General features: G+C 42.8%; 1 protein-coding gene across 1 annotated transcript; it reads left to right on the forward strand.

Annotated features, from left to right (window-relative positions):
* Positions 1 to 1,175: 1,175 nt before the first annotated feature.
* Positions 1,176 to 22,643, forward strand: YWHAQ (tyrosine 3-monooxygenase/tryptophan 5-monooxygenase activation protein theta). The gene is made up of 6 exons (XM_063425062.1): positions 1,176 to 1,332; positions 2,378 to 2,762; positions 17,494 to 17,617; positions 19,910 to 20,073; positions 20,417 to 20,512; positions 21,573 to 22,643. The coding sequence occupies exons 2-6, from the start codon at positions 2,469 to 2,471 to the stop codon at positions 21,630 to 21,632; spliced, it is 738 nt and encodes a 245-aa protein (XP_063281132.1). The 5' UTR covers positions 1,176 to 1,332; positions 2,378 to 2,468; the 3' UTR covers positions 21,633 to 22,643.
* The last annotated feature ends 1,307 nt before the right edge of the window (positions 22,644 to 23,950 follow it).

Below are 23,950 nucleotides of genomic sequence, written 5' to 3' on the forward strand. Positions count from 1 at the left end.
ACAATAACATCCTGAGGTTGATTCAGAGAATTCATCATCCCATCTGGATGCTGAAGTTCCTCAGTGTGACTATATTTGGTGATGCTGAAAGCAAAGGTGAGAAATCACTTCACGCACAGACATAGTACTGCACAGACATGGGAGAACCTGACCTCGCCTGAGCCCTGACACACCAGATGCATTTGACCTGGTTTTGTACGGCAAGACCAACAACACAAACCCACCGTGTCCTCACCACATCCTCCGAGGCTCAGGCAGCCTGAGTGCACACAAGTCATGCCTGCACTCGGCTACGCTTTGCACCTACGTATGGCCATAGGAGCCGCACCTTTATTCAGCCACGGGCGGGTAACACGCCACTACTGTATGTGATAGCATGGTCTGACCTCTAGAGAATTAAAGTGAAATTAAGAGGATCAAAGCAAGCCAGTATAGTGATAGTTGCTTGTGGGAAATGCTGCCTTCCCCCGCGTGGGGCTCCGGGAGCGCGTACTCGGGAATACGAAGCCCCGCAGTGCCTGTACTAGACCCGGCCGGCCCCCGGCACCCGGCAGCGGCAGCACCCGGATTTCGTCCGACCCGCTCGGGAAGGGCCGCACGGCGACTCCCGGCCCTGCCTCGCCCGAGCCGCCGCAGGGCCGGCCGGGCAGGGCCAGCCGGGCAGGGCCGGGCTCGCCGCCCGCTCCTGCGGGAGCTTCCGCCCGCCGGCACTGCGGGAGCAGCGGCCCGAGGGCGCGGCCGCCCGCGGGCGGAACAGCAGCAGCCGCCGAGGTGCGGACGCGGGCACCGCCTCGCGCAGCCCGCTCCCGCCCCGCCGCCAGCACGGGCACCGCCTCGGCCGGGCCCTCCCACAGGGAGCCCCGGGCCCCCTCCCGCCGCCTCCCCCATCCCTGGTTCTCCTCGGTCCCGGTCCCGTTCCCTGTCCCGGGTTCGGGAGTGGAGGGGGGGGAGAGCGGCGCGGGAGGGGGCGGGGGGGTTGTAGCGGCGTCACCATGGTGACAGTGACGTCACCCCACCCTGGATCTCATTGGAGGAAACCCCGTGGCCCCAGCCGCAGCCCACGGGCCCAACCAAGCTCGCGCCCTGCCCGCGCTCGCCCCCGCGGCGGCGCGCTCCTCTCCGATTGGCCGGCAGTGCGCGGGGGGGCGGGGCCGCGCGCGCAGGCCGGGCCGCGATTGGCCGCGTGGGCGCGGGCCGCGCAGCGGGTCGGTGCGCGCGCCAACGCCCTTCAGCGCTGGCTCGGCCGAGACGGGAGCGGCTCTTTCTCTCCGCCACAGCCCCGAGCGCGGCACCGACCGGGTGCGGCCCGGCCCCACAGCCCGGCGGACCCAGGTGAGCGTGGGGCCGCGGCCGGCGGCGGGATGGGCCCCGGCCGGCGGCGGGATGGGCCCCGCTCCGCTGCCTCCTCCCGCCGCGTCCTCCATTTTGTGATCGCGGCGTGGAGAGCTCGGCGGCCCCGGGGAGCGGGAGGTGCAGCCAGCGCCGCCATTTCGCACCCGCCGCCGCTTCCTCTTCTCGCCCTGCCGCCACGGGGACTCCGCCGGCCGCCCCCGCGCCCCTCGCCGGCCCAGGAGACCCGGCTGCTGAGCCCGAGACCGCAGCCGCTGCCGTGTACCGGGAGCCGCTGCACTCCCCGCCGGCAGCGCGGGGCCCCCGCCGCGCCGAGGGCCGGATCGGCATCGGCCAGGGGAGACGGGAGGCCCGTGTCCGCCGCGCCCCGCCGCGGGGAGGAGAAGCGCCCAGGGCCCCCGCCCCGGCCTCGCGGCCCCGGCCTCGCTCGCCCCCAGGGAGGCGGGTCCTGGAGGGGTTTAACCCCTGCCTTGTTCTCTGGGGCCGAGCTCGTCTTGCTGCTTTTATTATGCATTTTTTCCCGCCAGTCCCGGCATTCATGCCCGCCGGTCTGCGGCGTTCGCCCGCAGGGCTGGTAGCACACGGAGGCAGGGATTTGGGCTAGGGCCCCAGGCTGGGTGGTAACCAGGAATCCCTCCATGAGTCCTTATTAGAGGGCATATTAATATGCTCACGTAGGGCACGAAGGAAAAGCGGTGTGATTACTTTTTATGATGGAAAAACAGCTGTTTCCACTGCTTGGGCGGCAGGCTGCCGTCCCTTGGATAGCACCGACCCAGTGTGAGTTCTTCGGACGGGTTTGTAGGTCGTGGTTCCCGAGGGTTGGACCCTTGGGACGAGTCCCCGTAGCCTTGCGAAGAAGGGCAGGATGTTGCAGTCCATCTCTCCAGGAAAAGCACCTGGAGATGGGAAAGGGAAGGCAAGGCTCACAGTAATTCTCGTTTTTTGCTGGGTTGCAGTGAGTACCGTAGGATCGTGTTCAATGGTGTTTATCCTGGCATCATGGTTACTGTCTTCTTTCTGTCAGGTTTTGAGGTGCATTCTCGCGTTGATAGTGTGACATCTCCATCTTCTTCTGCTTCTGCCACTCCACTGCTCTTGTCCCACTGCCAGCCACCATGGATAAGACCGAGTTGATCCAGAAAGCCAAGCTGGCTGAGCAAGCCGAGCGCTATGATGACATGGCCACCTGCATGAAGGCGGTAACGGAGCAGGGCGCCGAGCTGTCCAACGAGGAGCGCAACCTGCTCTCCGTGGCCTACAAGAACGTGGTGGGGGGGCGGCGCTCGGCCTGGAGGGTCATCTCCAGCATCGAGCAGAAGACAGACACCAGTGACAAGAAGATGCAGCTTATCAAGGACTATCGGGAGAAGGTGGAGTCTGAGCTCAGGTCCATCTGCACCACGGTGCTGGTAAGTGGGGACTTTGGTTTTTCTTGTATTTTGTTTAAGGTAAGGGAATGCAGTATTTAAGTGTGCTGCTGTACTGGAGGAAGCATTGGGAACTTGGCTGGGACATATCATGTGGTGGTGTGCTTGGATAGGTGAAGTCAGTACAGTAACTTTTACAACCCTTATGTGGGTCACCATGATCAGAAGGATTAACTGCACTCTGCTATTTGCCCTATATGTGTAGAGGTATTTGAGATACTCAGTTTTGAGTGTCTGTTAGGTACTTTTTTGGGTGAAGTGATCCATATGCAGTATTTCACCAGGTAGTTGCAGAGATGCAGGGATTTTAGCCTCTGTGCTGTGGTTAGTAAACTTACTTATGCGTAAGATAAGCTGAAAATGTGAAAACCCCTTTATTCAGATCAGCTAATAACTTACTAAAAACATTGAAACCGTGTGTGCATTTTGTTTACTTCCTTATGAAAAAAAAATATTCCCAAGGGGTCTTCAGGAGACATTTTGAGGAATGTTTTAACATAAACTGGACTTTACAGACTTAGACATCTATACTGAAGGTGGGAAAGAGACATGTAGAAATTGGCTTTGTTAGAGACAAGCTGACTTCTCAGGGTGTCTTTGAGATGAATTTGCAGTAATTATGGAGCAATGTAAAGCTAAGGTGTAAAGACAGGAATGACACTCTAAGCATGCATCAGAGCCCAGAAGTACATTTCTGTGGAAGCAGCAGAATTCCAGATGCTATTGATGAGAAAACTGTAGTGGGAGCTCAAGAGATGTGTGCCAGCAGTGTGGGGCTGCAGAATCCTGTTCTATGTGATCAGGGAATGGTAACTGCAAGAAACTGCATGTGCATAATGCAGTAGTAATTGTGTGGCAGATAATCTTCAGTGATTGATTTGCTCCTCTTAGTTATCTCTTTTTTTGGTGTCTAATATTGCTAATGTGAGAACAGGGGGAAGCAAGTCTGTAAGGAAATAAACATTTTTGAGGTAAATTTATCCTAGAATGGTTTAGGAGATGCGAATTTAAAGGTGACTGGTTTGGAAGTAACTGATTTTTCTTCTTGATTAAGTGTTCTGGCTCACGTACAAGGGAATGCTTCTTTGGATTGTGCTGAAAATACCTATATGCTTCCTTGTATGCTGCCACCTAGATTTGTTCTTTCTTTCTATATCAAAGTGAGTCATCTTTTCTTGAAAATAATTTTCATTTTTATTAGCTTTGCTAATCAATTAATTCCTTAATGCATTTAAGAGCCCATACCTCCCTCAAGAAAATAGTTTCTCCAGTTACATTGTATTGAAATTGTGAAACTTTCACCTTTGTGAAAATGATGAGACTTCTGTAGGATTCCTACTTCCTGTGACAAGGGTTTCACTGGAACCAGGTGTGATGAAGTGCCAGCATTTGTGTCACTCCTCTTTCTCTTCTCTACTCAGTGCCCCAGTTCTGAATTAACTTCTTGGGACCTCTATAAAGCTCACTCTTCAGACTTCTTACTCTCCCTCTGTCCTTTTACCAAATCTAATGCCTTGGAGCAGGTGATGCATAAAATCTCACACCGCTCACACCATTTTGACAAGGAGCTCGTGTTGCCCTAGGGAGAGGCAGTGAACCACTTCCCACCGTGTCTGTGCTGAAGTGATTCCGCCCCATCTGACGGTGGCTGGCAGTGTTCTGGTGGCTGTGCTAGTGCAGGCCTGTGGTGCAGGGAGAGCAGGCTCTTCCTGTGCTGGGTGAACTTTTCAGTGCTCTCGAGTCTTGCTCTGTTCTCAGCAATGGCCTGCTGGCAGCTCTCCCCTTCCGGCCTGGGAGGCTGCAGGAAGTAGTGAAGACCAAAACCTGCAGCTGAGTGTGCTTGTCCTGTCCTGACCTGCTGCAAAGATGTGCCTTCCTTTGGTAGGAGATGTTGGCTATCTACTGCAAACCGCCTTTTTTTAATTCTTTCTTTGAGGGCCATGTGCAGTTCTTTTCTCTTTCGATTTCCTCCTCCATCTACCATTCCTATGATCCATGAGTCAGCATGTGAGAGGATGAGCAGGCATCACTAAGAATGGGTTTCCTAAAGCCTAAAACACAATGGTTTGGGCTCCTCCTTTGAATGCTAATTTCTTCTGTGCTAGTACTATGGTAATGCCTTGTAGCTTTTTCAGCTCTCTTCAGCTGAATCTCAGAGATGCTTTTTTAATTCTAGGAAGGCAGCTAAACTGTAGCAACTGCTGGCAAGTAGTGTGGAAAGGTTGCTTGTCATCTGGAGTATTTGGATTTGGCAAGGGTGGGTGTGTTGGGTGGAGTGTAACTGCTGTTAGTCATACTATGAGCAGTTCTTTCAAAAGTTTTTTTTTTAACTACTGATATGACATATTTCTAAGTCTTCATTTAGAAATACTTGTGCTAGCATTAAAAATACTGGGATTTTTAATTAAAATGTCAGGAACGTGGAATCTGTAATTACAAAAAAATGCCCCAAGCCAGTTAAGTAAGACATTGTTTCAGGTCACGGTTTGAGAAAGAATTTTGTATTTAATCATAATGAGAATACAAACGTTCAAAATTACTTTGAAATATCTGTATATAGATACATACATAAAAATAAAGCTTTTACTGATTATTTAACTGTCATTCCTTAACTGCCTATCTTGCAAGTAGGCATGATCTGAATGCTTATTAACTGTTAATTTTATGACTGGTCTTTCAGATGAGAGTAGGTCTTTAATAGGAGAAATGGTATGGCTGTCAAACAACTTCTGCAAATGTTTTATTTGAAAGGTACACTAGGAGGTTTTGCTGAACTCCCTGTATTGATTGACTAATTCTTTGGTAATGCAGAGAATTAATGTTGACTCATCCCTTATGACTCATAGTTAAAACTGTTCTTGAAACTCTTTTCTCCTTGAATAAAGAAACAGGTTGGCAACTTAACTTTTTTCAAGATAAAGTTGAACTATGTTGTTTCATATACTCTGAGCACAAAGTTCATGTTACTTTCTCTTGACTTGAGTGATTTCCAGACCAATACTGGATAATGTAGAAGGGGTGGATGCAGCAGCAACTTTCATAAAGTTAGTGAAGTGATGTGGGATACTTTGAAGATGGAATGCACAGTATAAGATCTGCTTATTTGTATGCACACTCCGCTGTTCAGTGACATTAGGTTTTTTAAAAAATTAACTTTTGACTTCGAACCTTTGTGGGGAAGCAGATTAAACTGGTGGATTTTCTGAGAGCCTTGGTCCTTTTGCATGGCTATAACTTCTGTTTCATTCAGGCTCCTTTGTTCTTTAGAGCAGTAATGTAAAGGCAGGGAAGACAGCAGCCCTTGCCTGGAAGCTCTCTTCATTTGCAGCTTGAGAGGTTTTGTGCGAGTTTGCTTGTGTTCAGTTTCTAGGTCCTGATGTGTTGGAGCTCTTCTTGGAGTAAGAGACATGACATTTAATAACGATTTTTCCACAGTTTAAATCTTGATGAAGATGCAAAATCATTAGGGCTTGGAAACAACTTAATGGTTACTTTTTGTGTCTTTAGCTGAAACGTTCAAGTTTTTTTAATATTCTTTTAAAATTTTGTGTAGAAAAGTTACATACCTGAGACTTTTCAGTTGTCTCCCAACATCTGTTTTCACAGTGTCCTCTGCAAACATTTTTACATTGTATTGTCAGGCCCAGTTGGCTTGTTTCTCTAGAAATGAGCGAGGGCATTGTGAACTTTTAGGAATGAAGGAGCAGTCACATTCCTTGTGCTGTTGATTCTTTTTGCCACCCTGTGGCAGTGCCTGCAATGAAATCGTTTTGAGCTGTAAGGTGTGTATTGTCTTTTTACTGTCTTAAGGCCGATAGGATGCTTTGATCGTCTGTGAGATTGCACTGTTAATTGCTGTAAGCAGGTATTGGTGTGCTGCTCTTGCCAGTTCCCCTTTCCTGCCTCCCTCCCTCCTCCCCAAGGTTGCAATGTTGTTCCTTTGCCACTTCACATCATTAAGAAACAATAAAAGCTAATCAAAATAAGTAAAAATCTGTCCACTTCTGATTATTATCAATTTTGTAGATCTAGTTCTAAAGTTAGTCACTTAAAATGAGCAGAAAAAAAATCCCCATGCTAGAAGGTATTGTTTAGAGCAGTTTGTTTCAACTGCCCAGGTTCAGAGGTCCATTGAAAGTGAAGTTGGCATTTTCTTGCAGTAGTAGATAGATTCTTCATGTCAGCTAAAATATCTGATGTCTGATGGATAACTTTGACCACAGCCCTGTTTCTTCCCTGGTGTTACCTTTGGCCTATAGAAAAGTGAAGTCTTTGGGTTTTTTATTGCACATGCAGAAATTTGTCAGATTCAGTAGGTATCACCACATGCTGCTATGTAAACAATTTACCAGAGTTTCGTGTCTTGTGAATTCTTTGTCTCTAGGTTCCTATTTTTAGGGAACAGACAGAGTTGGTACAGAAATATGTGGTGTAGAGGTGAAACCCATTAAAAGGGTATTGCATGCAGTCTTTTGATACAGGGAACTGTGTAGGATGCAGTTTTATTTTGAAGGTCAGGCATGCTAATCACTTAATATTACATTTGGATCTAAGTTAGTTGTCCCAGTCCTGGTTGGGACAGTGTTCCAAGTATTACTTTTTAACCTTTTTTAAGTTAAAGTAATTGCTATCTTTAAGTGACTGACTAAAAGGAAAGGCTACTTCATGAAAGACAGGGTTGAGAATGTTACTTCTTGGCAAAGCCAGAATTGTGGAGTGAATGTTAATTGAATGAATAGTTTGGAATAAATAATCTTTTTTAATGAAAAGTAATTTGTGGAGAGAGAGATATTTCCTTTGTGTTCTTAGCACAACTTCTAGCAACCATCAACACATTTGTGGTAAGAATTGTGGAACTTAATGCTTTAAATTTTTTTTTTAGTTTAATATGCTTGAAACTTAGATCTGAACTTGACTTAGTCATAATTTTACCTTCTCTTACCTTCTCTGTCATCTTTCAGTAGAATCTGCTGCTGGAATCCTCCCTCACCCCTGTGCAAAGAAAACTTAATCATTTCTGAGAAGGGAGCGATTCTTACAGGAACAAAGAATGCACCGAGGTTCTTGAACAGACTGCGAACTGTTAGAGTCTCCCCAGAAATAGTTCAGGGAATTCTGATGGTAGCTGAGCCTCCATCCCATGCAGTCATGGCTTGCTGCCCCCTCCCCCTACAGCTGAAGGGTGTCTAGAATTACTGAATTTCTTGAAGGACATTTACTGCTTTGGTGGTCTTGAGAAAGTAGGATGTGCTCACTAGGTCGAACTGGACAACAAAACCACTAATTCTGTCTTTCTGCTAATGCAGTGAAACTTTTAAGATTTTGTCATGCTTATCTGCTAGACAATTCTCACAGGCATTTCTACTACCTTGGGCACTAATATGATAGGTGCCTTTTTGAAGTGAAACACAGAAGACTATGTAAGAGAGAGAACTTGATGAGGAAAGAACACACTTGAGTTTGAAGGTTATTAAACTTGATTTATCATGGCACAAGTTGGGGTTGTTTAGCACAGTATTAAAAGAGTAGATTGTACCAGTTTCTGTACAGATACTGCAGCTTGGTATTCTGGTTTCAGTAACGAGGGATGCCCGATTTTCAAAGGAAGGTAGTGAGGAAAAGAGCATTTGTGGCACTTACTTACACCAAGTTTATTGGAGGGCTGCTTACAAGCTCCTTCTCATCCTTTCTGCATCCCAGGAAGCTGGAACCAGCATCACAGCACTTGAGCTGTGCATACTGCTGATATGTAAGCTTGTACTTTGCTAATCCATCCTGTATAGCAGAGTATGTTACAGTGCCTGGTTTGTGTGAGCGAGGCACCTGGGCAGCAAAACAGTTTGAGTGCTGAGTTTCACATCTTGTGTTCTGTGCACCCACCAAAACATCAGATGTCAAGATGGAAGAACTGGAAGTCCTGAATTAGCTATAATTTTGCCTGTACCTTTCTCTTAATCTGTTAAAGTAATCAAGGGTTTGATTTACCAGTTTGTAATATTGATAAAGGTTTATTACTTGCTCTATTACTCTTATTCTCTCCTTTAATTTATATGATCCATTCACTGAAGTAGCGAGGAGTAATGTTGAGCTCTGAAAACAGAAGAATTTGCATTTGCTTTAATAATAACTTTTCTAAATACACCATATACACTCTTACCTGATTGACAGCCACATCATTCCTGGATAAAACTTCTTCAGGAAGTTTTGTTCTGAAGTTGAATACTTTTTGCAAAATTCTTATAAGCAGAAATTGCTTTTAGTAAAAGCAGGTAGCAGGGCCTTAGCAAAAAGTCATGGCTCACTTTCTGTGAGATGTTGTAACCAGGTTATCTGAAATGTTGACTTCAGTTTTTCTGGCCCAAGGTTAGACTTCATTATTGTAGGTTGTCTCATTTGGGGAATAACAAATTACTGGCACACTCTTAATAAACTGAGTGAAATAATATATTGCTAGGTTTCCTTCAAGATAAAGTTGGATGATGCAAAATGCTCTTCCAGGCTGCACTGTGCAGTGGGGAGAAAGTGCATATGTTGTGTTACCATTTTGAGTTTCAGTGATCCTAAGCCTCTGATCAAGGGCTCCCAAAGAGAGAGGAGAACTAAAGCAAGTCCAAAGGAGTTCTTTGCATAAGGGCAAGGTACTTTAAGACTCCATAACTCCTGTGTGCAGTTGTTCCTCTTGAGCACTGTAAGTCTAGATATACCTCAGTCAGTCATTTAATCTTACCTTTGGGCTTCTGTAGCTGCAGAGCAAAGAATTATTTTTAAATGAAAATTTAGGCTTTTTTGTCTGATTCTGTCATATTATGCAATGTCATGAATGGATACTGAAAGAAACTTATAGATGGCCAGGATTCTGAAGAGAAGGATTTGGTGTCTAAAATGTGTTTGCTAAGAGAAGAGCACTTGGAAGTATTTTGAGGAATTAGAAGTATGTAAAACGCAGTCATAGAAGAATGTTAGAATCAATTTGAGATAAATATGTCAGATACCAAGGAATTTTTCCTGAAAGCTTTTGACTGTGTTGCATAGCCATTAATTCGTCAGAAATTTATAATTTTTGAAAAGAGGAATGACTTTTTTTTCAATACTCATTTCTACATTTGATGGGCGGAAACTGGAAAACTTTAGGCTCTTCCATAAAAACATAAATGATTCTGACTTTCACTAGATTGTTCATTTTGTCTGAAAATCTGTAGAAAGGAGAACTTGCATTTCCATACACTTCTAGTTTCTGGCTTACATAGTTCTCTGGGGATCCCAGAACTTCCTAACTTGAGGAGAAGTATAAGCAGTGAGTGTAAATTCTAAACTAAATTAATCTCAGCCCCAGGTGGGACTAGTGTGGGCAGACGTGCTGCAGCTCAGGCTTCCAGTGCATTTGTTAAGTGGGATTCCAGATACTTCATTCAGGGCCAATCCGAAGTATTGGCTGCCAGTTTTTAAAACTGTATAGACAAAGACATGGAACCAAATGGAAAACATGAATTAGGTCACCCTCTCCGTTTTCGTGTCAGGTACATTTGTCTCTGCTTTCAACAGTGTTTTGTCAGGTCATCTTAAGGCCATGCCATTACTGGAAAGGTGCATACATATTTTCCTCAATACATCAACTGAAACACTGGTAGTCTGGAGACGTCTGTATGAAAATCACTTAATGTTCTTCCAAAAGGAGTCGATGCATAGAGCTTGAATCCTGAAGGATGAAGAACTCAGTTCCACTGAAGAATACTGTTGAAAGTAAAGTGATCTTACTGTTGCGGCAGGGGACTCTCCCTTTCCTGTCAAGAAAACAACTGCTGAACGTTAAAAAACACCCAGGTTTCAGTGAGTCATACTGTGGACTTTGGAATGACTGATTATACTTGAAATACTCAAGAAGTCTTAAATACCACTCTGTTAGATGATTAAAACAGGCAGTCATTTGTGAGTAGAAGCCTTATTGAAAGGTCTGAGCCCACACCAATCATCTGTGCTGTCAGAGACTTTGGAGTATTTGATGTGTTTAAATTCACATTTAAGTTATATTAGGTGATCATGTTGGTCTGAGCTGCCTCACCAACTTTAGCTTTGCTTTTTGACTGCAGTTAAGGTGGAAACCATTTCTCTCCATGCTGCTTCTAAATCTTTTTTTCTCATATTGGGTCTGAATGGACCATCAGAAATACTTGAGACTGAATGATTTTTCCAAGTATTTTGCATACTGCAGCCCTGGCTGAGTTTATGTATCCTCACACACTTCCTGGTGTTCCTGTGAGATGCAAGCTGCTCATCTAGATGGGACTCTGATGTTGAATCCATGTTTCAGGGTGGTGAGTTAACTTGCTAGAAGAGGTGTTGACATGCACTATGTGCTTGTGCATAATTTTTAAGGAACCTTGTCTCAAAATAGGTTTATTTTGAAGCAATTTCTTCACTTGCATGTGGTTTTTTGGTTCTGTGGGGTTTGGCCAATTGCTACAACATGAAGTCATCAGTTACTTGCTGTTACCCGGGTAACATCATCTTCTCCTGGTGAGCTTCAGTGCTCCTTCATAAGCAAAACAAAAAACCTAAAAGCACCTAAATCTCAAAATAGAGAACACTCAGTGTCAGTTCAGGAAATGAAGAAACATCGAGGAAACATCAATAAAACCCAGTCTAATTCCTGTAAAACCTGTAAAAAATTGGTACTCTGTGAAATGACAGCACCTCCTCTGCTGGCAGGTCTGAGAACACTTGGACAGCTAAGAACGGCTGAGCAGAAGTTCAACTTGGTTGCTTTTTTCTTTTTTCTTTTTTTCCATACTGTTGAATTTTTCCGTTATGTGGTGAGGAGGAATATAATTTTTTTTGATATTATATGTATTGATATTTATGAGTTTGTTCTTCTTTTAAAAAGAAGACTTTTAAAACTACTATAGGGTATTTTTTTCTCTAGATGCTTTTTGTGTCAGGAGTTCAAGCCAGGTGAAGGATGTAGTTTTAAATTACTGAAACCTGCAAATACCAATTCCTTCACACAAACTGTTAGGATGTTCACTTTTAAAAATAACCTTTAAAATTACATTACTGGAAGATGGAGATGGTGCTGAAATAAGGTATTTTAAACAACTTGAAGTAAGATATATGGGCTTAAGGCTCAAGGGTATTGTCGAAACAGTCTGACTTGAAAAATCAACTTTATTTAACATGGACTTCATTCAGAAAATTCTGTGGCAGCCGTTTAGAGCATCGACACACTCCTCTTTGCTAAATACCATGCAGCAGCTTAACTTTTGGGACAAACTTTTGGAGAGCATTGCTGTTTCTGATGGTTGCTTTTACATTGAATTTTTTATTGTAGTGAAGCAAAATGAATGATAAACTGTACTCAGTGAGAAATGCAAATGTCCACGTAGATCAGTGTTTTAATAGCATAACATGAAATAACTTGGTGCTGGTGATGTGACCCAAACATGTCATAGGTGTTGACATCTGAGTGATGGTGACATTGCAAATGTTTTGGGTTACTTGAGTTTACCACGGTGAGAACTTCTGTAGGTACCTGCTGTCACAAGGCACATACTGTCTTTAGCATGCTTTAAACATTGGCCTCAAACTGTTTGTGATGAGTAGATAATCTCTGGAGCTGACCTGGTTCATGTTCATCCTCTGGTATTGAATGGTTAATGGTGAAGAATATATCCACTAGCTAGCAGTGTTGGAATATATGAGGAGACTTACCCTCATCTGTTTGCTACTTCTACTGAAGTGCAATTCTAAATGGCACAACTGCTGAAGGAAGCTAAAAGGTCAGTTTGATATTCACGGGATTTTTTTTTCCAAATTCATCTTTCTGTTGAGATTTTTTGTAGCTGGATATGTGGGAAGAGAGAACAGCACAGATCAGATTGCAGTGGTATTTTTCTGCCACTTGGACGTACCATGTAATTAAACAGTATAGAAATTATTTAGTGTACACTATGGTTGAACCTAATGTCTCAATCAGTCTTGCCTTTTAAAATAGGCTTCGATGGGGAGAGAGTGGTGGGACTTTGTCTTTTGATGTCAGCTATTTCAAGGAGGTGTTGTCCTGAAAAGAGGTCACAGAAAGCATATGTGGAGTGGGACTGGAACACGAATTGTAGGGGAGGTGTGCCCATGTATTGTAAGGACAGGTTGGCAGGATGCACACACCACAAATAATTATTAAGGAGCTCTGTCTTCATGGAGCTGCTTTGTGTCAGACATACCTTCAAGTATGGCTGGCATTCCTTCAGGGCATGCTTTTCATAAAGCTGAAAAAAATGGGGAAGTGATGAGAGCAGATATATCGACTTAGTATTTCTGGCTCAGGTTAATTGCAGTGGTCAGTGAGTACCATGTGTCCAATGCTTTAGCCTACTTAAACAGAGGGGAAAAGAGACTGAGAGGATACTTATGTAGCTGGGAAAGAACAAGAGTAGAATGGAGAAAGATCCAAAAGGCAGTTGAAATGTAACTTTCATTTGGCCTGTAGGAGAATGTTTGCCAATGGAGAGAGAAAGAAAAAAAATACAGCTTTCAGGGGAAAAGGTATTTAATTGCCAGGCTCCCAGCCTGCTCCCCAGAGCTGCTTCAGGCTGCTGCACACCTCTTCCAGGGAGCCTTAGCCCTTTGTTGCTGGCATCTCTATAATAAATAAGCCTCTCTCTGTAGGAGGGGAAAAGAATATCATGTATGAGAATACGATGCTGTTAGGATGACAAGAGTGTTAGCACACTGTGAAGGCAGAAATAAATTGAGATGGATGAGCAACACTTGAGAAAAGTGGAGTGGGAAATCTTGTCACGCTCTAGGAGGACCGCACGCTGCTCGAGTGCAATTTGTGGGGGTGGGGGAAGCGGCAGCTACCAACCTCACTGCCACACGGCAAACCTATTGTAATGCAGCTGCAGTGGGACACAAAGGGTCTGATCTGAAGATAGAGCTTTGATTCTTGCATCGTGATACTGCTCCTAGTTCTGAAAGTCACTGCCCATCAGGGCAGATCAGCGCCTTGGACATTGTGTGGCTTCCATGTAGTTTCTGAGGCATGTTTTGTGTTGCAGAGCACATAACTGCTGGTTTTTCAAGGCTTGGTTTAAACGGTGATGCGAAGAGCTGCAGTTCTTAAGTGATGGTGGCAGCTGTATTTTAATATATAAAAGGAATGGGCACATTCACTGTATGTGAGCATGGATGGCAATCTACTGTATTGCCTTAGTTCATCCCAGAATCATACCTCTGGCAGTGCTTGTCTCTCCCTAGGTAAAATCACAACGACTTGTGGCTCTCTGTGTCTGCTTCATTGCTTTGCCTGCCTGTAGTCATTTTACTTAATATCAGCTGATGTTTAAGATAAGGATTCCTGGCTGGAAAGGTAAAAAAGTCCAAGTGGGAAAAGATGAGAAAACAGATGCAGGAAATAGTGAGATTTCTGACTCACAACAGTGTAAAGTAAATAATTTGGCTTACTGTGCTGTGTGCTCTCACTACCCCACCAATATTTTGTCTGTGAGAGGGAGGGTAAAATGCCTTCCAAGAAATGATGATGCTATCCTAAGATGAATGGCTCATGAAATACACCAAATACATTATTGATTTGAAAGATTAACATCTGGCCTTATAAATAATCAGCTTCACTCAGAGTCTGTTTGAATTCTGTTCTAACCTATGTGATTCATAACTGAGATCTTGTTCCGTTTAAGGCTATTAAAAACCCAAACTGAATATGGAAAGGCCAGAATGAGGATGTTCCACCCTAGCTGAAGGAAAGGCACGGGTCTCTTCCTTGTGTTATTTAAGCATTAAGAGTTCTTCAGGATGAACTGGGAGTGGGAGCTGCTGGGCTACTCAGCTTCTCCTCCTGAGAAGTGCCTAGGAAATAACCCATCTTCACTGTCTGAAAAACTGCAGCTCATTCTCAGCATCCTTTTTTTCTCTAAGTTTCTCAGAAGTTTGGGCGGAGCCACTGGTGATCTGCTCTGCGTAATGAAGGCAGCATTTTAAGGATGCACTGACACATGGGCCCACAGTGCTGCTTGCTTGTGGTAGGGCTGGCACAGCAAAATGCTTTCATGTTCCTGGAAGTGTGTGGCCTACCCTGTCTGGGGGGAAGGAAAAGTGGGCACTGATGCTCTAGGGGAGTGTAGCTTTCAGATTCAACTTCAGTCAGCCATGCTAAAGCTTTCCTGTAAACATTCTCTAGTCTAGTGTGCACTAGATTCCAGGAGTTTTTCAGCCGTAATCAAGCCAGATCACTTCTAGTGCTACAGCTGCCTCCAAAGATGGAATTTTGTAACAAAATGGGTAATACTTTTTGTGTGCTAAATATACTGTAAAATTCTATGTTTTGGAAAGCATAAAAGAAAAATGCCTGGTTGTTCCCTTGTTGATACAGTTGTAACATCTTGGAAGTTTTATTTCAGCATTTAAAAGATGAATCAAAGATAGGGTTTTGTGAAATACCTGGTTTAAAAGGCCATATAGTATCATCACTCCTTGTCTGGTCAGTGCTCCTTAGACTGTGGCACAGTTAATCTGAACACATGGGCAAATCACATCTCTGCCACTTAATGCAGTCCCAGCTGTAGGATGGCATTTAGAGGCTGGTGGTAACTCTTCAAACATTATGGATTTATGGAACCTTTCTAAACCATAGGTGTATTATGTGTCACGTTTCATCATTCTGGGCGATTTCTTGTAAAATAAAACTGAAATGTTAGACTTGAGGTGACTACGTTGTTGTTTCTGAGACTCTGAAACTGGTTTGTGCAGTGCTGCACATTTATGGCTGATGTGGACATTGTCATATGAGAAAAGCAGCAGGAAAACATTAAACCAAAATGTGAAGTTTTTTTCTTTGCAGAAATCTGTAAAGTAGGAATAACTCATTCTGATATGGAATGGTACATGCACAATAACAATATTAATATGGTGTTTTGTTACCCCTCTACCTACTACCTTTTAACTGTTCTTTTGAAACAAACCTAAGGTTTTGCTGCTTTTTCCATAACACCTGTGAGCTGTACTATTCTATGTATTTGGTCAAGCCCCTGCATACTTGACTGTGTTAAGCTGTTACACAGATTCCTCACTTATGCCTTTGCCAAATAACCAGTGTCTAGGCTTGGCAGTGGTTTTATAGCCCTACAGAAACTCCTCAGAATGTCTGCCTGTGATTTGGTAGGTGCAAGGGTCTGTCAGGCTTGGTATCATCTTGCCTTGCTGCTGTTTTCTCTAGGGTGTTATTAACAGGAGGTGTGACTCTGCTTTCCTTACTGCCTTGGCGGGGATCTCTGAGGGAGCTTGTCTGGACACTTGGTGTTACATCCATGGAAGACATACAGTTTGGATGCAAAAATGCTTTTTGAACCCAATTGGAAGTACACTACTCCAAGTGTCAGTTTGAAATAGTTGCCAAAACCTCAAATGGACTTGGAATGAGTAAACACTTTGAACTGGACTGCTCTGCTTCCATTGATCATTAAAGGAAGTAATAATGGTATAGTGGTGTGCATAGGGAGTAGGTTTGTGTCTAAAATTAGCTTGTTTGATTATAGTGCTCTAGTACCCAATTAAAGCGCTAAGGATTTCTGTGCAGAAAGCTAACAGTTCCTTGAATATTTCCTTTGTAGCTGCTTCATGAATTTGGATACATATTCCTGTAACAAAAGTCTTAACTAGCCAGCTGCAAGCTTTGTGGAAACTTTCTGCTCCTTTTATGACCTGTTTACTTTCCAAATAAGTAAATGCAGATCTTTATCACTTACATTCCTACTGAGGTGTTTCTCTGAGTATTGCAGGGTTTCCTTGAGTGTATGGGAACTCATTTACATCTTTTGTCCACTCTGGAGAACATGAGTGGTTATAGTAATGAGTTGGATAAAATCTGGAGTTCAAGGACAAGGTCAGCCAGAAGCTGCTGTGCTGCTTGTCAGTTTTCTGAACTACCCTGCTCTCCAAGGGAAAGTCCTCTACCTCTTCTTTATTCACCCGTCTTAGGATGACTTGCAGTCTTGGAGAGAGACTTACCTATCTTGCTGGAGGCTTGCAAACCTTTCCTTGTCCTTTTGGTTATCAGGTAGGGGAGCTGTGAACACGGAGAGCGATTTTTGCAGTAGCTCAGGGTGTGCTGGAGAGCACCAAATAGCTCCTTCCATTCTGGGAATGGCAAGGTGGATATGAAGGATCCTTAATACCAGTGCTGTGCTGGAGCCAGCTGTTCCTTTAGAGCCTTGTGAAGAGCTGGTGCAGTTTGGTGAGGTTGGCTGCCGACTGAATGGGTTTGAATCCTTGACTCCCTGTGGTAGGTGGGCTGGGGATTCCTTATCATGAGTCTAATAAACACAATGATGCAAAAAAAAAGTAGCTTTGAAACTTTCTGCATCATGTTCTGCATTTCCAGTAAAAGCTTAAAAATTTGCAATGTTTTTGAAATGATAAGTGCATATCCTGAAACTATACTTCACCCTGAAACTGCACACCAGTAAGCCTTTCTTGTTACTTGCAGTCTGATTGGCCAGTTGTCTGTTCATCTTATTGTATTCTCTGCTTTTATGCCTATGCTCAGTTTGTTGAAATTAGTGTGCATCTATCTAAAAAGCCTTAAAACTCTGTTTAACCTTGTAGCAAACATTTGAGTCTGTCCAGACTTCTGGGAGAGAAGCAGATTGACTTTAGTTGCAGTGGTGCTTGCAGTATGTCAGCATGTGTTTTGTTGTTGTTTCAGGAGCTCTTGGACAAATATTTAATAGCAAATGCAACTAATCCAGAGAGCAAGGTATTCTACCTGAAGATGAAGGGCGACTACTTCCGATACCTCGCTGAGGTTGCCTGCGGTGATGACAGAAAACGTAAGTACCTTTGGTCTTTCACAGCTCTGGTCTGTGGGTGAGGGGCCAGGAAATGAAACACAGACTCCAAACTCACATGAGTTAGCTGTCTTTCAGTCAGAAATCTCCACTTTTTGTACAGAGAGAGCAAAACTCTGACTAGACCTTAAGTATGCCAGGGAATTTTAGCTGGTGTTCCTGTCATCCACCCTAAATTCCTGAATAGGTGCTCCATAATGCTTATTCAAGTCTTCTGGAAAACAATGTAAGTGAAGGTATGATAACATATTTAATTCTGCTTGTTTGTAATTCTTTACTAAAATAACATTGGTTACAAAATTCTGTAACATTTTGTACTCCATGGTAGAGTCCTGTTGATCGGTCAGTGTGAAGCAGACTTCACTGTAGTCACCTGTGTTTATAAAGAAGCCACAAAATTAGTAGGTCCATACTCTATCCAAAAAGGGTGAGCTGTACTCTAAAAATGATGGATTTTAATGGGAATAATACTGTTCCTGAAGCTTTAGTTTGCCCTTTTGGAAGGCCTGGAAACTGCCACTTGATGCTAGGCATCCTGAGACTGTAGACCTTTCTGTGGAGTTAGAACAGATGCATAGGTAGTTGTGAGTACCTCAGGAACCTCTTCTGGGGAAGATTTTAACTCTGTATTGAGTAGATGTATTGAATTAATTACTAAAACTGTCTTGCAAGATGCCTGGATAGGGTTGTGATCTTACAAACTCTATTTCTACATAACAAACTCCAATCAGTTGTGCAGTAATGCTGCTGGGGTATGCGGATGCTGCAGTGACTGTCCTCGGGGCTGGGCGTGGCAGGGGCTGGCAGTGCAGTGCGAGGATGGGGGTGGTGCTTCAGGCACGGCTTCGTTAATCTCCCTCTGTTGTAGGAGCATTCAGGTTGAAAGATGAAGATATGCAGAAAGGAGTAAAAGTCTTGGCATTAATGGGTTATGTTCAGAAATTCTTAACCCTTCATCTGATTCAAGTAGCAACAGCAAGTCCAAGGGTAGTAGAGAAGATTTGCCTTTGGCTTTTACAAAGATCATCTGATTTATACTTTGTCTCAAGCAACAGCTACAAATCTGGGCTTGTCCCAGGACAGCAATGCCAGCTCCTCGTGGCTGAAACGACTGCAGTTAAATGCCACACATGCTGATAGGGGATACAGTGCAAGAGAGATTGATTGATAGAACCTTGTTAGCAGATCCTGCTGGGGCTGAGCTCTGAAGTTACAGCTTATGTGTATCACCAAGGAGACTTTTCTGCTTAACTTCTTGCAAACTTCAAGAGTTTAAACTTTACTGATGTTCTACCATGAAGCATCTGTTTATTTTCTCAGCTTCAAATATATTTTATGTCCTTACAAGCTAATTTATCTCTTGGATTTGCTAGTTTTTTTGCCTTCTTTCACCTGTTCTCAACAAATGGATAGTTCTTTAGCACTCCTTACTGTATAAATACTGGAAAATCCAAATCTGTCTTGACTCTTTTCAATACTTACCAGATTTTACTTACCAAGCTCTTTTATCAGCATTTGCTAGAGCAGTGCCAGTACTAGCTGGCTTCCTCACAGAGTTGTATCTTGAGCTCTGACAATGACCTTTCTTTTCCTGCAATCTCTTTGCATTCTGCAGCTGTTTAGGGCAGCTGTTGGCCCTTTCGTTGTCTATCAGAAGTGAATCTGGAATAGACTATAGGTAATAATCCTGAAGTACTCTCTGACCTGGTAACCTCTTTTCTCTGTGTGTTTGTCCCAGTTATTTTGGGCACAACGTTGAGGCTTTTTATCTTGACCTGTCTACATACAGTTTTTGGAGACAAACCTTCAGTTTTTCTGAAACATGCCTTCCAGACCACCTCAAGAAATTGGACCTTCTTTACTGTGCACACATAACTTGCATGAACATGTCCATCCTGTGCAAGGAATGAAGTTGGAGTTCTGTAGAAAAAGTAATGCACAAATGATTCCCCCACACCTAAAGTATCAAAGGCTGCTGAAGCAATACAGTAGTCTTGGATGCTTGTGTGTACCAGGTTCTGTGTGTTGATCCTCTCTTGAATACCTTTGCTCTGTAGCAGCTTAGTTTGCTCCCTGTGGTTTTGCTCCCTGTCAGCGAGGCAGCTGTACTAGAGATGGGTGTACAGTCGTTACTTTGATTAAAGCAGTGTTTTCCTAAGAACAGGGTAACATACAGCACTGTTCTGTTTCCTACTAAGGGAGTGGTTTAGGTACAAATATCTTTAACAACATTTAAACGAACCCAAAACCACTTTGTTTGTCATTCTTTTACAGAAACAATAGAAAATTCACAGGGAGCTTATCAGGAGGCATTTGATATCAGCAAGAAGGAGATGCAGCCAACACATCCAATTCGCTTGGGTCTAGCTCTTAACTTCTCTGTATTTTATTATGAGATTCTCAACAATCCTGAGCTTGCCTGCACACTGGCAAAGACAGTAAGTCACTTTTTTTTTTTTCCCCAATATGCCTGCAGGGAAAGTAGGAAAGAGTTTATGCTTAAAACTGTCTGAATTATTACTTCCTAGAGTTTGTGAAGGAAATGATCCTATTTAAAGTTTCTGGTTTTCGTAGCTCATAGTGTTAGTGTATTTACAATGTGCCTTATATTTTCAACAGCATGGCAAGCTCTTATTATGTCTTTAGTATGGTTTTGTTTCAAATGGAGCAGTCATCAATTTCTGATGTTGCCTTTTTTTTAAGCTACCTTTTTTCTGATAGGTTTAGCTTCTGCTTGCTTAATGATCAGTTAATAGGCTAAAGATGGTTTAATTATTCCAGGCGTTTGATGAGGCAATTGCAGAACTTGATACACTGAACGAAGACTCATACAAAGACAGTACTCTCATCATGCAGTTGCTTAGAGACAACCTAACAGTAAGTTGCTTTTTTATGTATTATCTGGTTCTGTTCCCCAGGTGTTTGCTTGGACTGAATTTGTGATGGAAGAAAAACCCCTTGTTTTGCTCTAGCACAATGCACTGACTTGGGCTGTTCACTTACGATACCTTCTCATAACTTAGTTTGAATGTTGTGTAAGTTGATATCCAGCTTCCTGCTGTGTAATCTGGAATAACAGCCTGGTTAGCTGACACTCTTCCTGGTATGATGGCCATATGGTAGAGGGGAGAAAGGGCATTCAGCCCAACCTATCATCTAAGAAAGGACAAGGAATGAAAACAGTCATCTGTGATCTGTCAGGGAATCTCACTCAAACTTTTTTGGTGACTACCTCAAAACAAAGTTTCTCCTGGTGTATATCCAGTGTAACTTGCTTTATTGTCCTGATTTTCATTCAAAAGCTGTGAAATTTCAATGTGCTAAGAATAAAATCAGTTTGTTTGAGTATGTTCCTATAATAATAAACCATTTAAGAAAAGTGTCTCATGGAACAATTAAGTTGTATTAAAACATGCAGCTATGGCAGTTTTTCAGGGAATATCCTCTCTGAATAATTACTATATTTAAAATTACAACAACATTTATTATTTTGCAATAGTCCTTCAGTAGAAGTGTCTGTTGTTAGCAGAGTGAAGTGCTTAGCTTTGATAACCAAAGTGGCAATCTACACTTGCAGGGTTCAGACTGCTGCGTTTGAAATGGGAGTTGCCTGTGGAGCTGCTGTTGAGGCTGTTGAATGGCCTGGGGTGGATGGCACAGCTCCCTGTTAAGCACAAGAGCTGGAGCCATTGAGAACATGTCTGCTCTGCCTTTCTGCCTGGGGAGAAAAGCTCATTGTGCTGTGTGTGGGGAGCTCTGTCCAGTTACCTCTCTCCTAGCAAGTACTAGAAGCCAGCGTTGTGCAGTGCCATGCACTGGTACTTTGTGGGCATCCTGAAGTCTAATTCATTAATATTTCCTTACAGTTAGTAGCTGTCCCTGTTTGGAATTCAAGCTGCACTTCTGAAAGCTGACACTGTTTTTCTTTTCTTTCTAGTTATGGACATCAGACAGTGCAGGAGAAGAATGTGATGCTGCAGAAGGTGCAGAAAACTAAACTGCACGTGGGGCGTCATTCTCCCTTTCCTTCTCAAAAAACCTTTTTACACGTGTCCATTCCTTATAGCTCCACTTGGATTTCCTATAGCAAAGAAAGCCCATCCATGTGTATGGAAATCAATTTATAGTCTTTTCACACTGCAGCTTTGGGAAAACTCCATTCCTTGATTTGTGTTTGTCCTGGCCTTCCTGGTGTGCGGTTACTGCTGTAGAAAAGTATTAATAGCTTCATTTCATATAAACATAAGTAACTTCCAAACACTTATGTAGCGGACTAAAGTGTACCTGGTATTTAAAAACAAATCTGAACCAGTTCCTGCCAGTTGACTGTGTTTTGTATTACAGTAAGATATGAAAATGTAGTTAATTGCAACTAAAGAGTGTTCCACATAGCATTTAATTCTCCACATTCCCTTCTTATTCTGCAGGATTTCCTTTCCATAATTGACTTTCACATGCTACTGTGTATTCGTTTCAGTAGGAATATGGAAGTTCTTGGGCCAGATCAAGTTGAGTATTTAAAGTTTGGAAAACCACAAATTGAGTTGCTTCCCATATCATGTAATACAGAAGCTTGTGTGTTCAAAAACAGGGGCTTCTCTTAATCTTCAGTTGCTGCTGTTTAAGTTGATATCCCTTCCCAATAAAAGTTCACTTACACTCCTGCCTTTGTAGTTCTGGTATTCACTTTACTATGTATTAGAAGCAGCATGTTACTGCTGGAGTACAGGCAGTGCTTTTTGGCAGACTAAAGTGCATGTCATTTCTTAATACACTGGAATGGGAAAACCAATTGAAGTTCACATGTCCAAGTATAAAATTTAGTACTTTTCCATGCAGGTTTGTGCACATGTGAGAAGGTGTCAAGTTTGTCCAGTGATTGTTAGAGAGTTTGGACCACTATTGTGTGTTGCTAATCATTGATTGTAGTCCCAAAAAAGCCTTGTGAAAATGTTATGCCCTCTGTAACAGCAAAGTAACATTAAATAAAATTACATTTTATAAACCACCTACTGCTGACTTGTAACAATTCCATATAACTTTAAGGCTAAACTTAAAAGGGTAAGTATCTTGTGCTGGAAAGGTCTTTCTCAAATTTATTGCATACTTCTAAAAAGTCTGCTTTTAAATGGACTTGTTTTAAAAAAACACCCCAGATAACTTTCATAGTTAATCTAACGTGGACTTATTAATAACTTAATCTACTAGAGGAAATGGATTCACCTTAGTAATGAACTAAGAAAAGATAGCAAATTTCTTGATACTCTTTCATGGCTTGCAAATATTCTCATCTAAATGATGTAATTTTTTTGTAATCTATTGGAATTCTCTGCTGTGTTTTCTTGTTGTGTTTTTTCCTGATCTCATTACAGTGTTCCAGCTACATGTTTAGTAATGCAGAGGAATTTGTCCAGCTCTGGAATGTTAGTTTGTGTGCTGCTACATCATGATCTGCTTTCTCTTGTTCTTAGACTACATTTAGTGTTACTGTTTTGCCTCATTTTTGGAGCTTTTTGTAACAATATGTTGCTCTGCTTTTTTCTTTTCCCCCTGGATCCCTTAAGAGTTTTTTTTTCCTAAATCTCTACCTCTTACTTTCCCATGTTTGGTGGGTTTTTGAAAATATTTAACTCTTGTTAGTGTTGTGGCTGGAGAAGAAATCACATCATGAAAAAGGGTATATATTACTAGTCCTTGAAAGCTTCTGGTGGTATATCTTCCACCTTCCATGTTTTTCTTCATTCTTTGAGTGTGCACAATGAGTGTTCCTGCAATAAAACTGTTCAGATTCTGTGCTTCAATTGACATGCATTACTCTAAAAAAAATTGTATTGATTCCATTTTCTTCATGCAGTCACTTTGAATTGCTGTCAAAGTATTGTGTGGCAGGACTCTACATAAACTCATATGCTTCTTAATCGGTGTTTTGGTTTCATAATTTCCCCTCACCCACACATTTCTTACTCATCCTTTATTTGTTTCATAAAGGTTTTAGCTCCTAAATGCTGCCATTCTCTAGTAAAGCTGTTTGGGTAGTGACACGTAGCAGTCAGCTTTATCTGCTCATTTAAGGGTTTGCTTTCTTTGCTGTCTTCTGGCTGCTGTCTTAGCTTGCACTACATTGTCAGCTAACACTGTTCTCTTGTTTCCTTTCTTTTGCACCTGGTTGAGAGAGTTGTCAGTTTGTCTTACAGGAACAGAAGCTGGGCCTTGTATCTAGATTATAGCTTAATTTATGGAATGTGCTTTCTGATGTTTATCAAGCTGAGCAAATTCCAGCTGTCTCTTGGTAAATGCATCTACATCTTACATGAA

This window comes from Prinia subflava, chromosome 2, assembly GCF_021018805.1.
Source record: "Prinia subflava isolate CZ2003 ecotype Zambia chromosome 2, Cam_Psub_1.2, whole genome shotgun sequence".
Classification (NCBI taxonomy): Eukaryota; Metazoa; Chordata; class Aves; order Passeriformes; family Cisticolidae; genus Prinia; species Prinia subflava.

Excerpts from the sequence above, each read along its gene's own strand:
- YWHAQ (XM_063425062.1), top strand. The coding sequence starts at position 2,469 with ATGGATAAGACCGAGTTGATCCAGAAAGCCAAGCTGGCTGAGCAAGCC. Across the intron at positions 2,763-17,493 it reads CCATCTGCACCACGGTGCTG|GAGCTCTTGGACAAATATTT; the intron begins GTAAGTGGGGAC and ends TTGTTGTTTCAG. Across the intron at positions 20,074-20,416 it reads CCTGCACACTGGCAAAGACA|GCGTTTGATGAGGCAATTGC; the intron begins GTAAGTCACTTT and ends TAATTATTCCAG.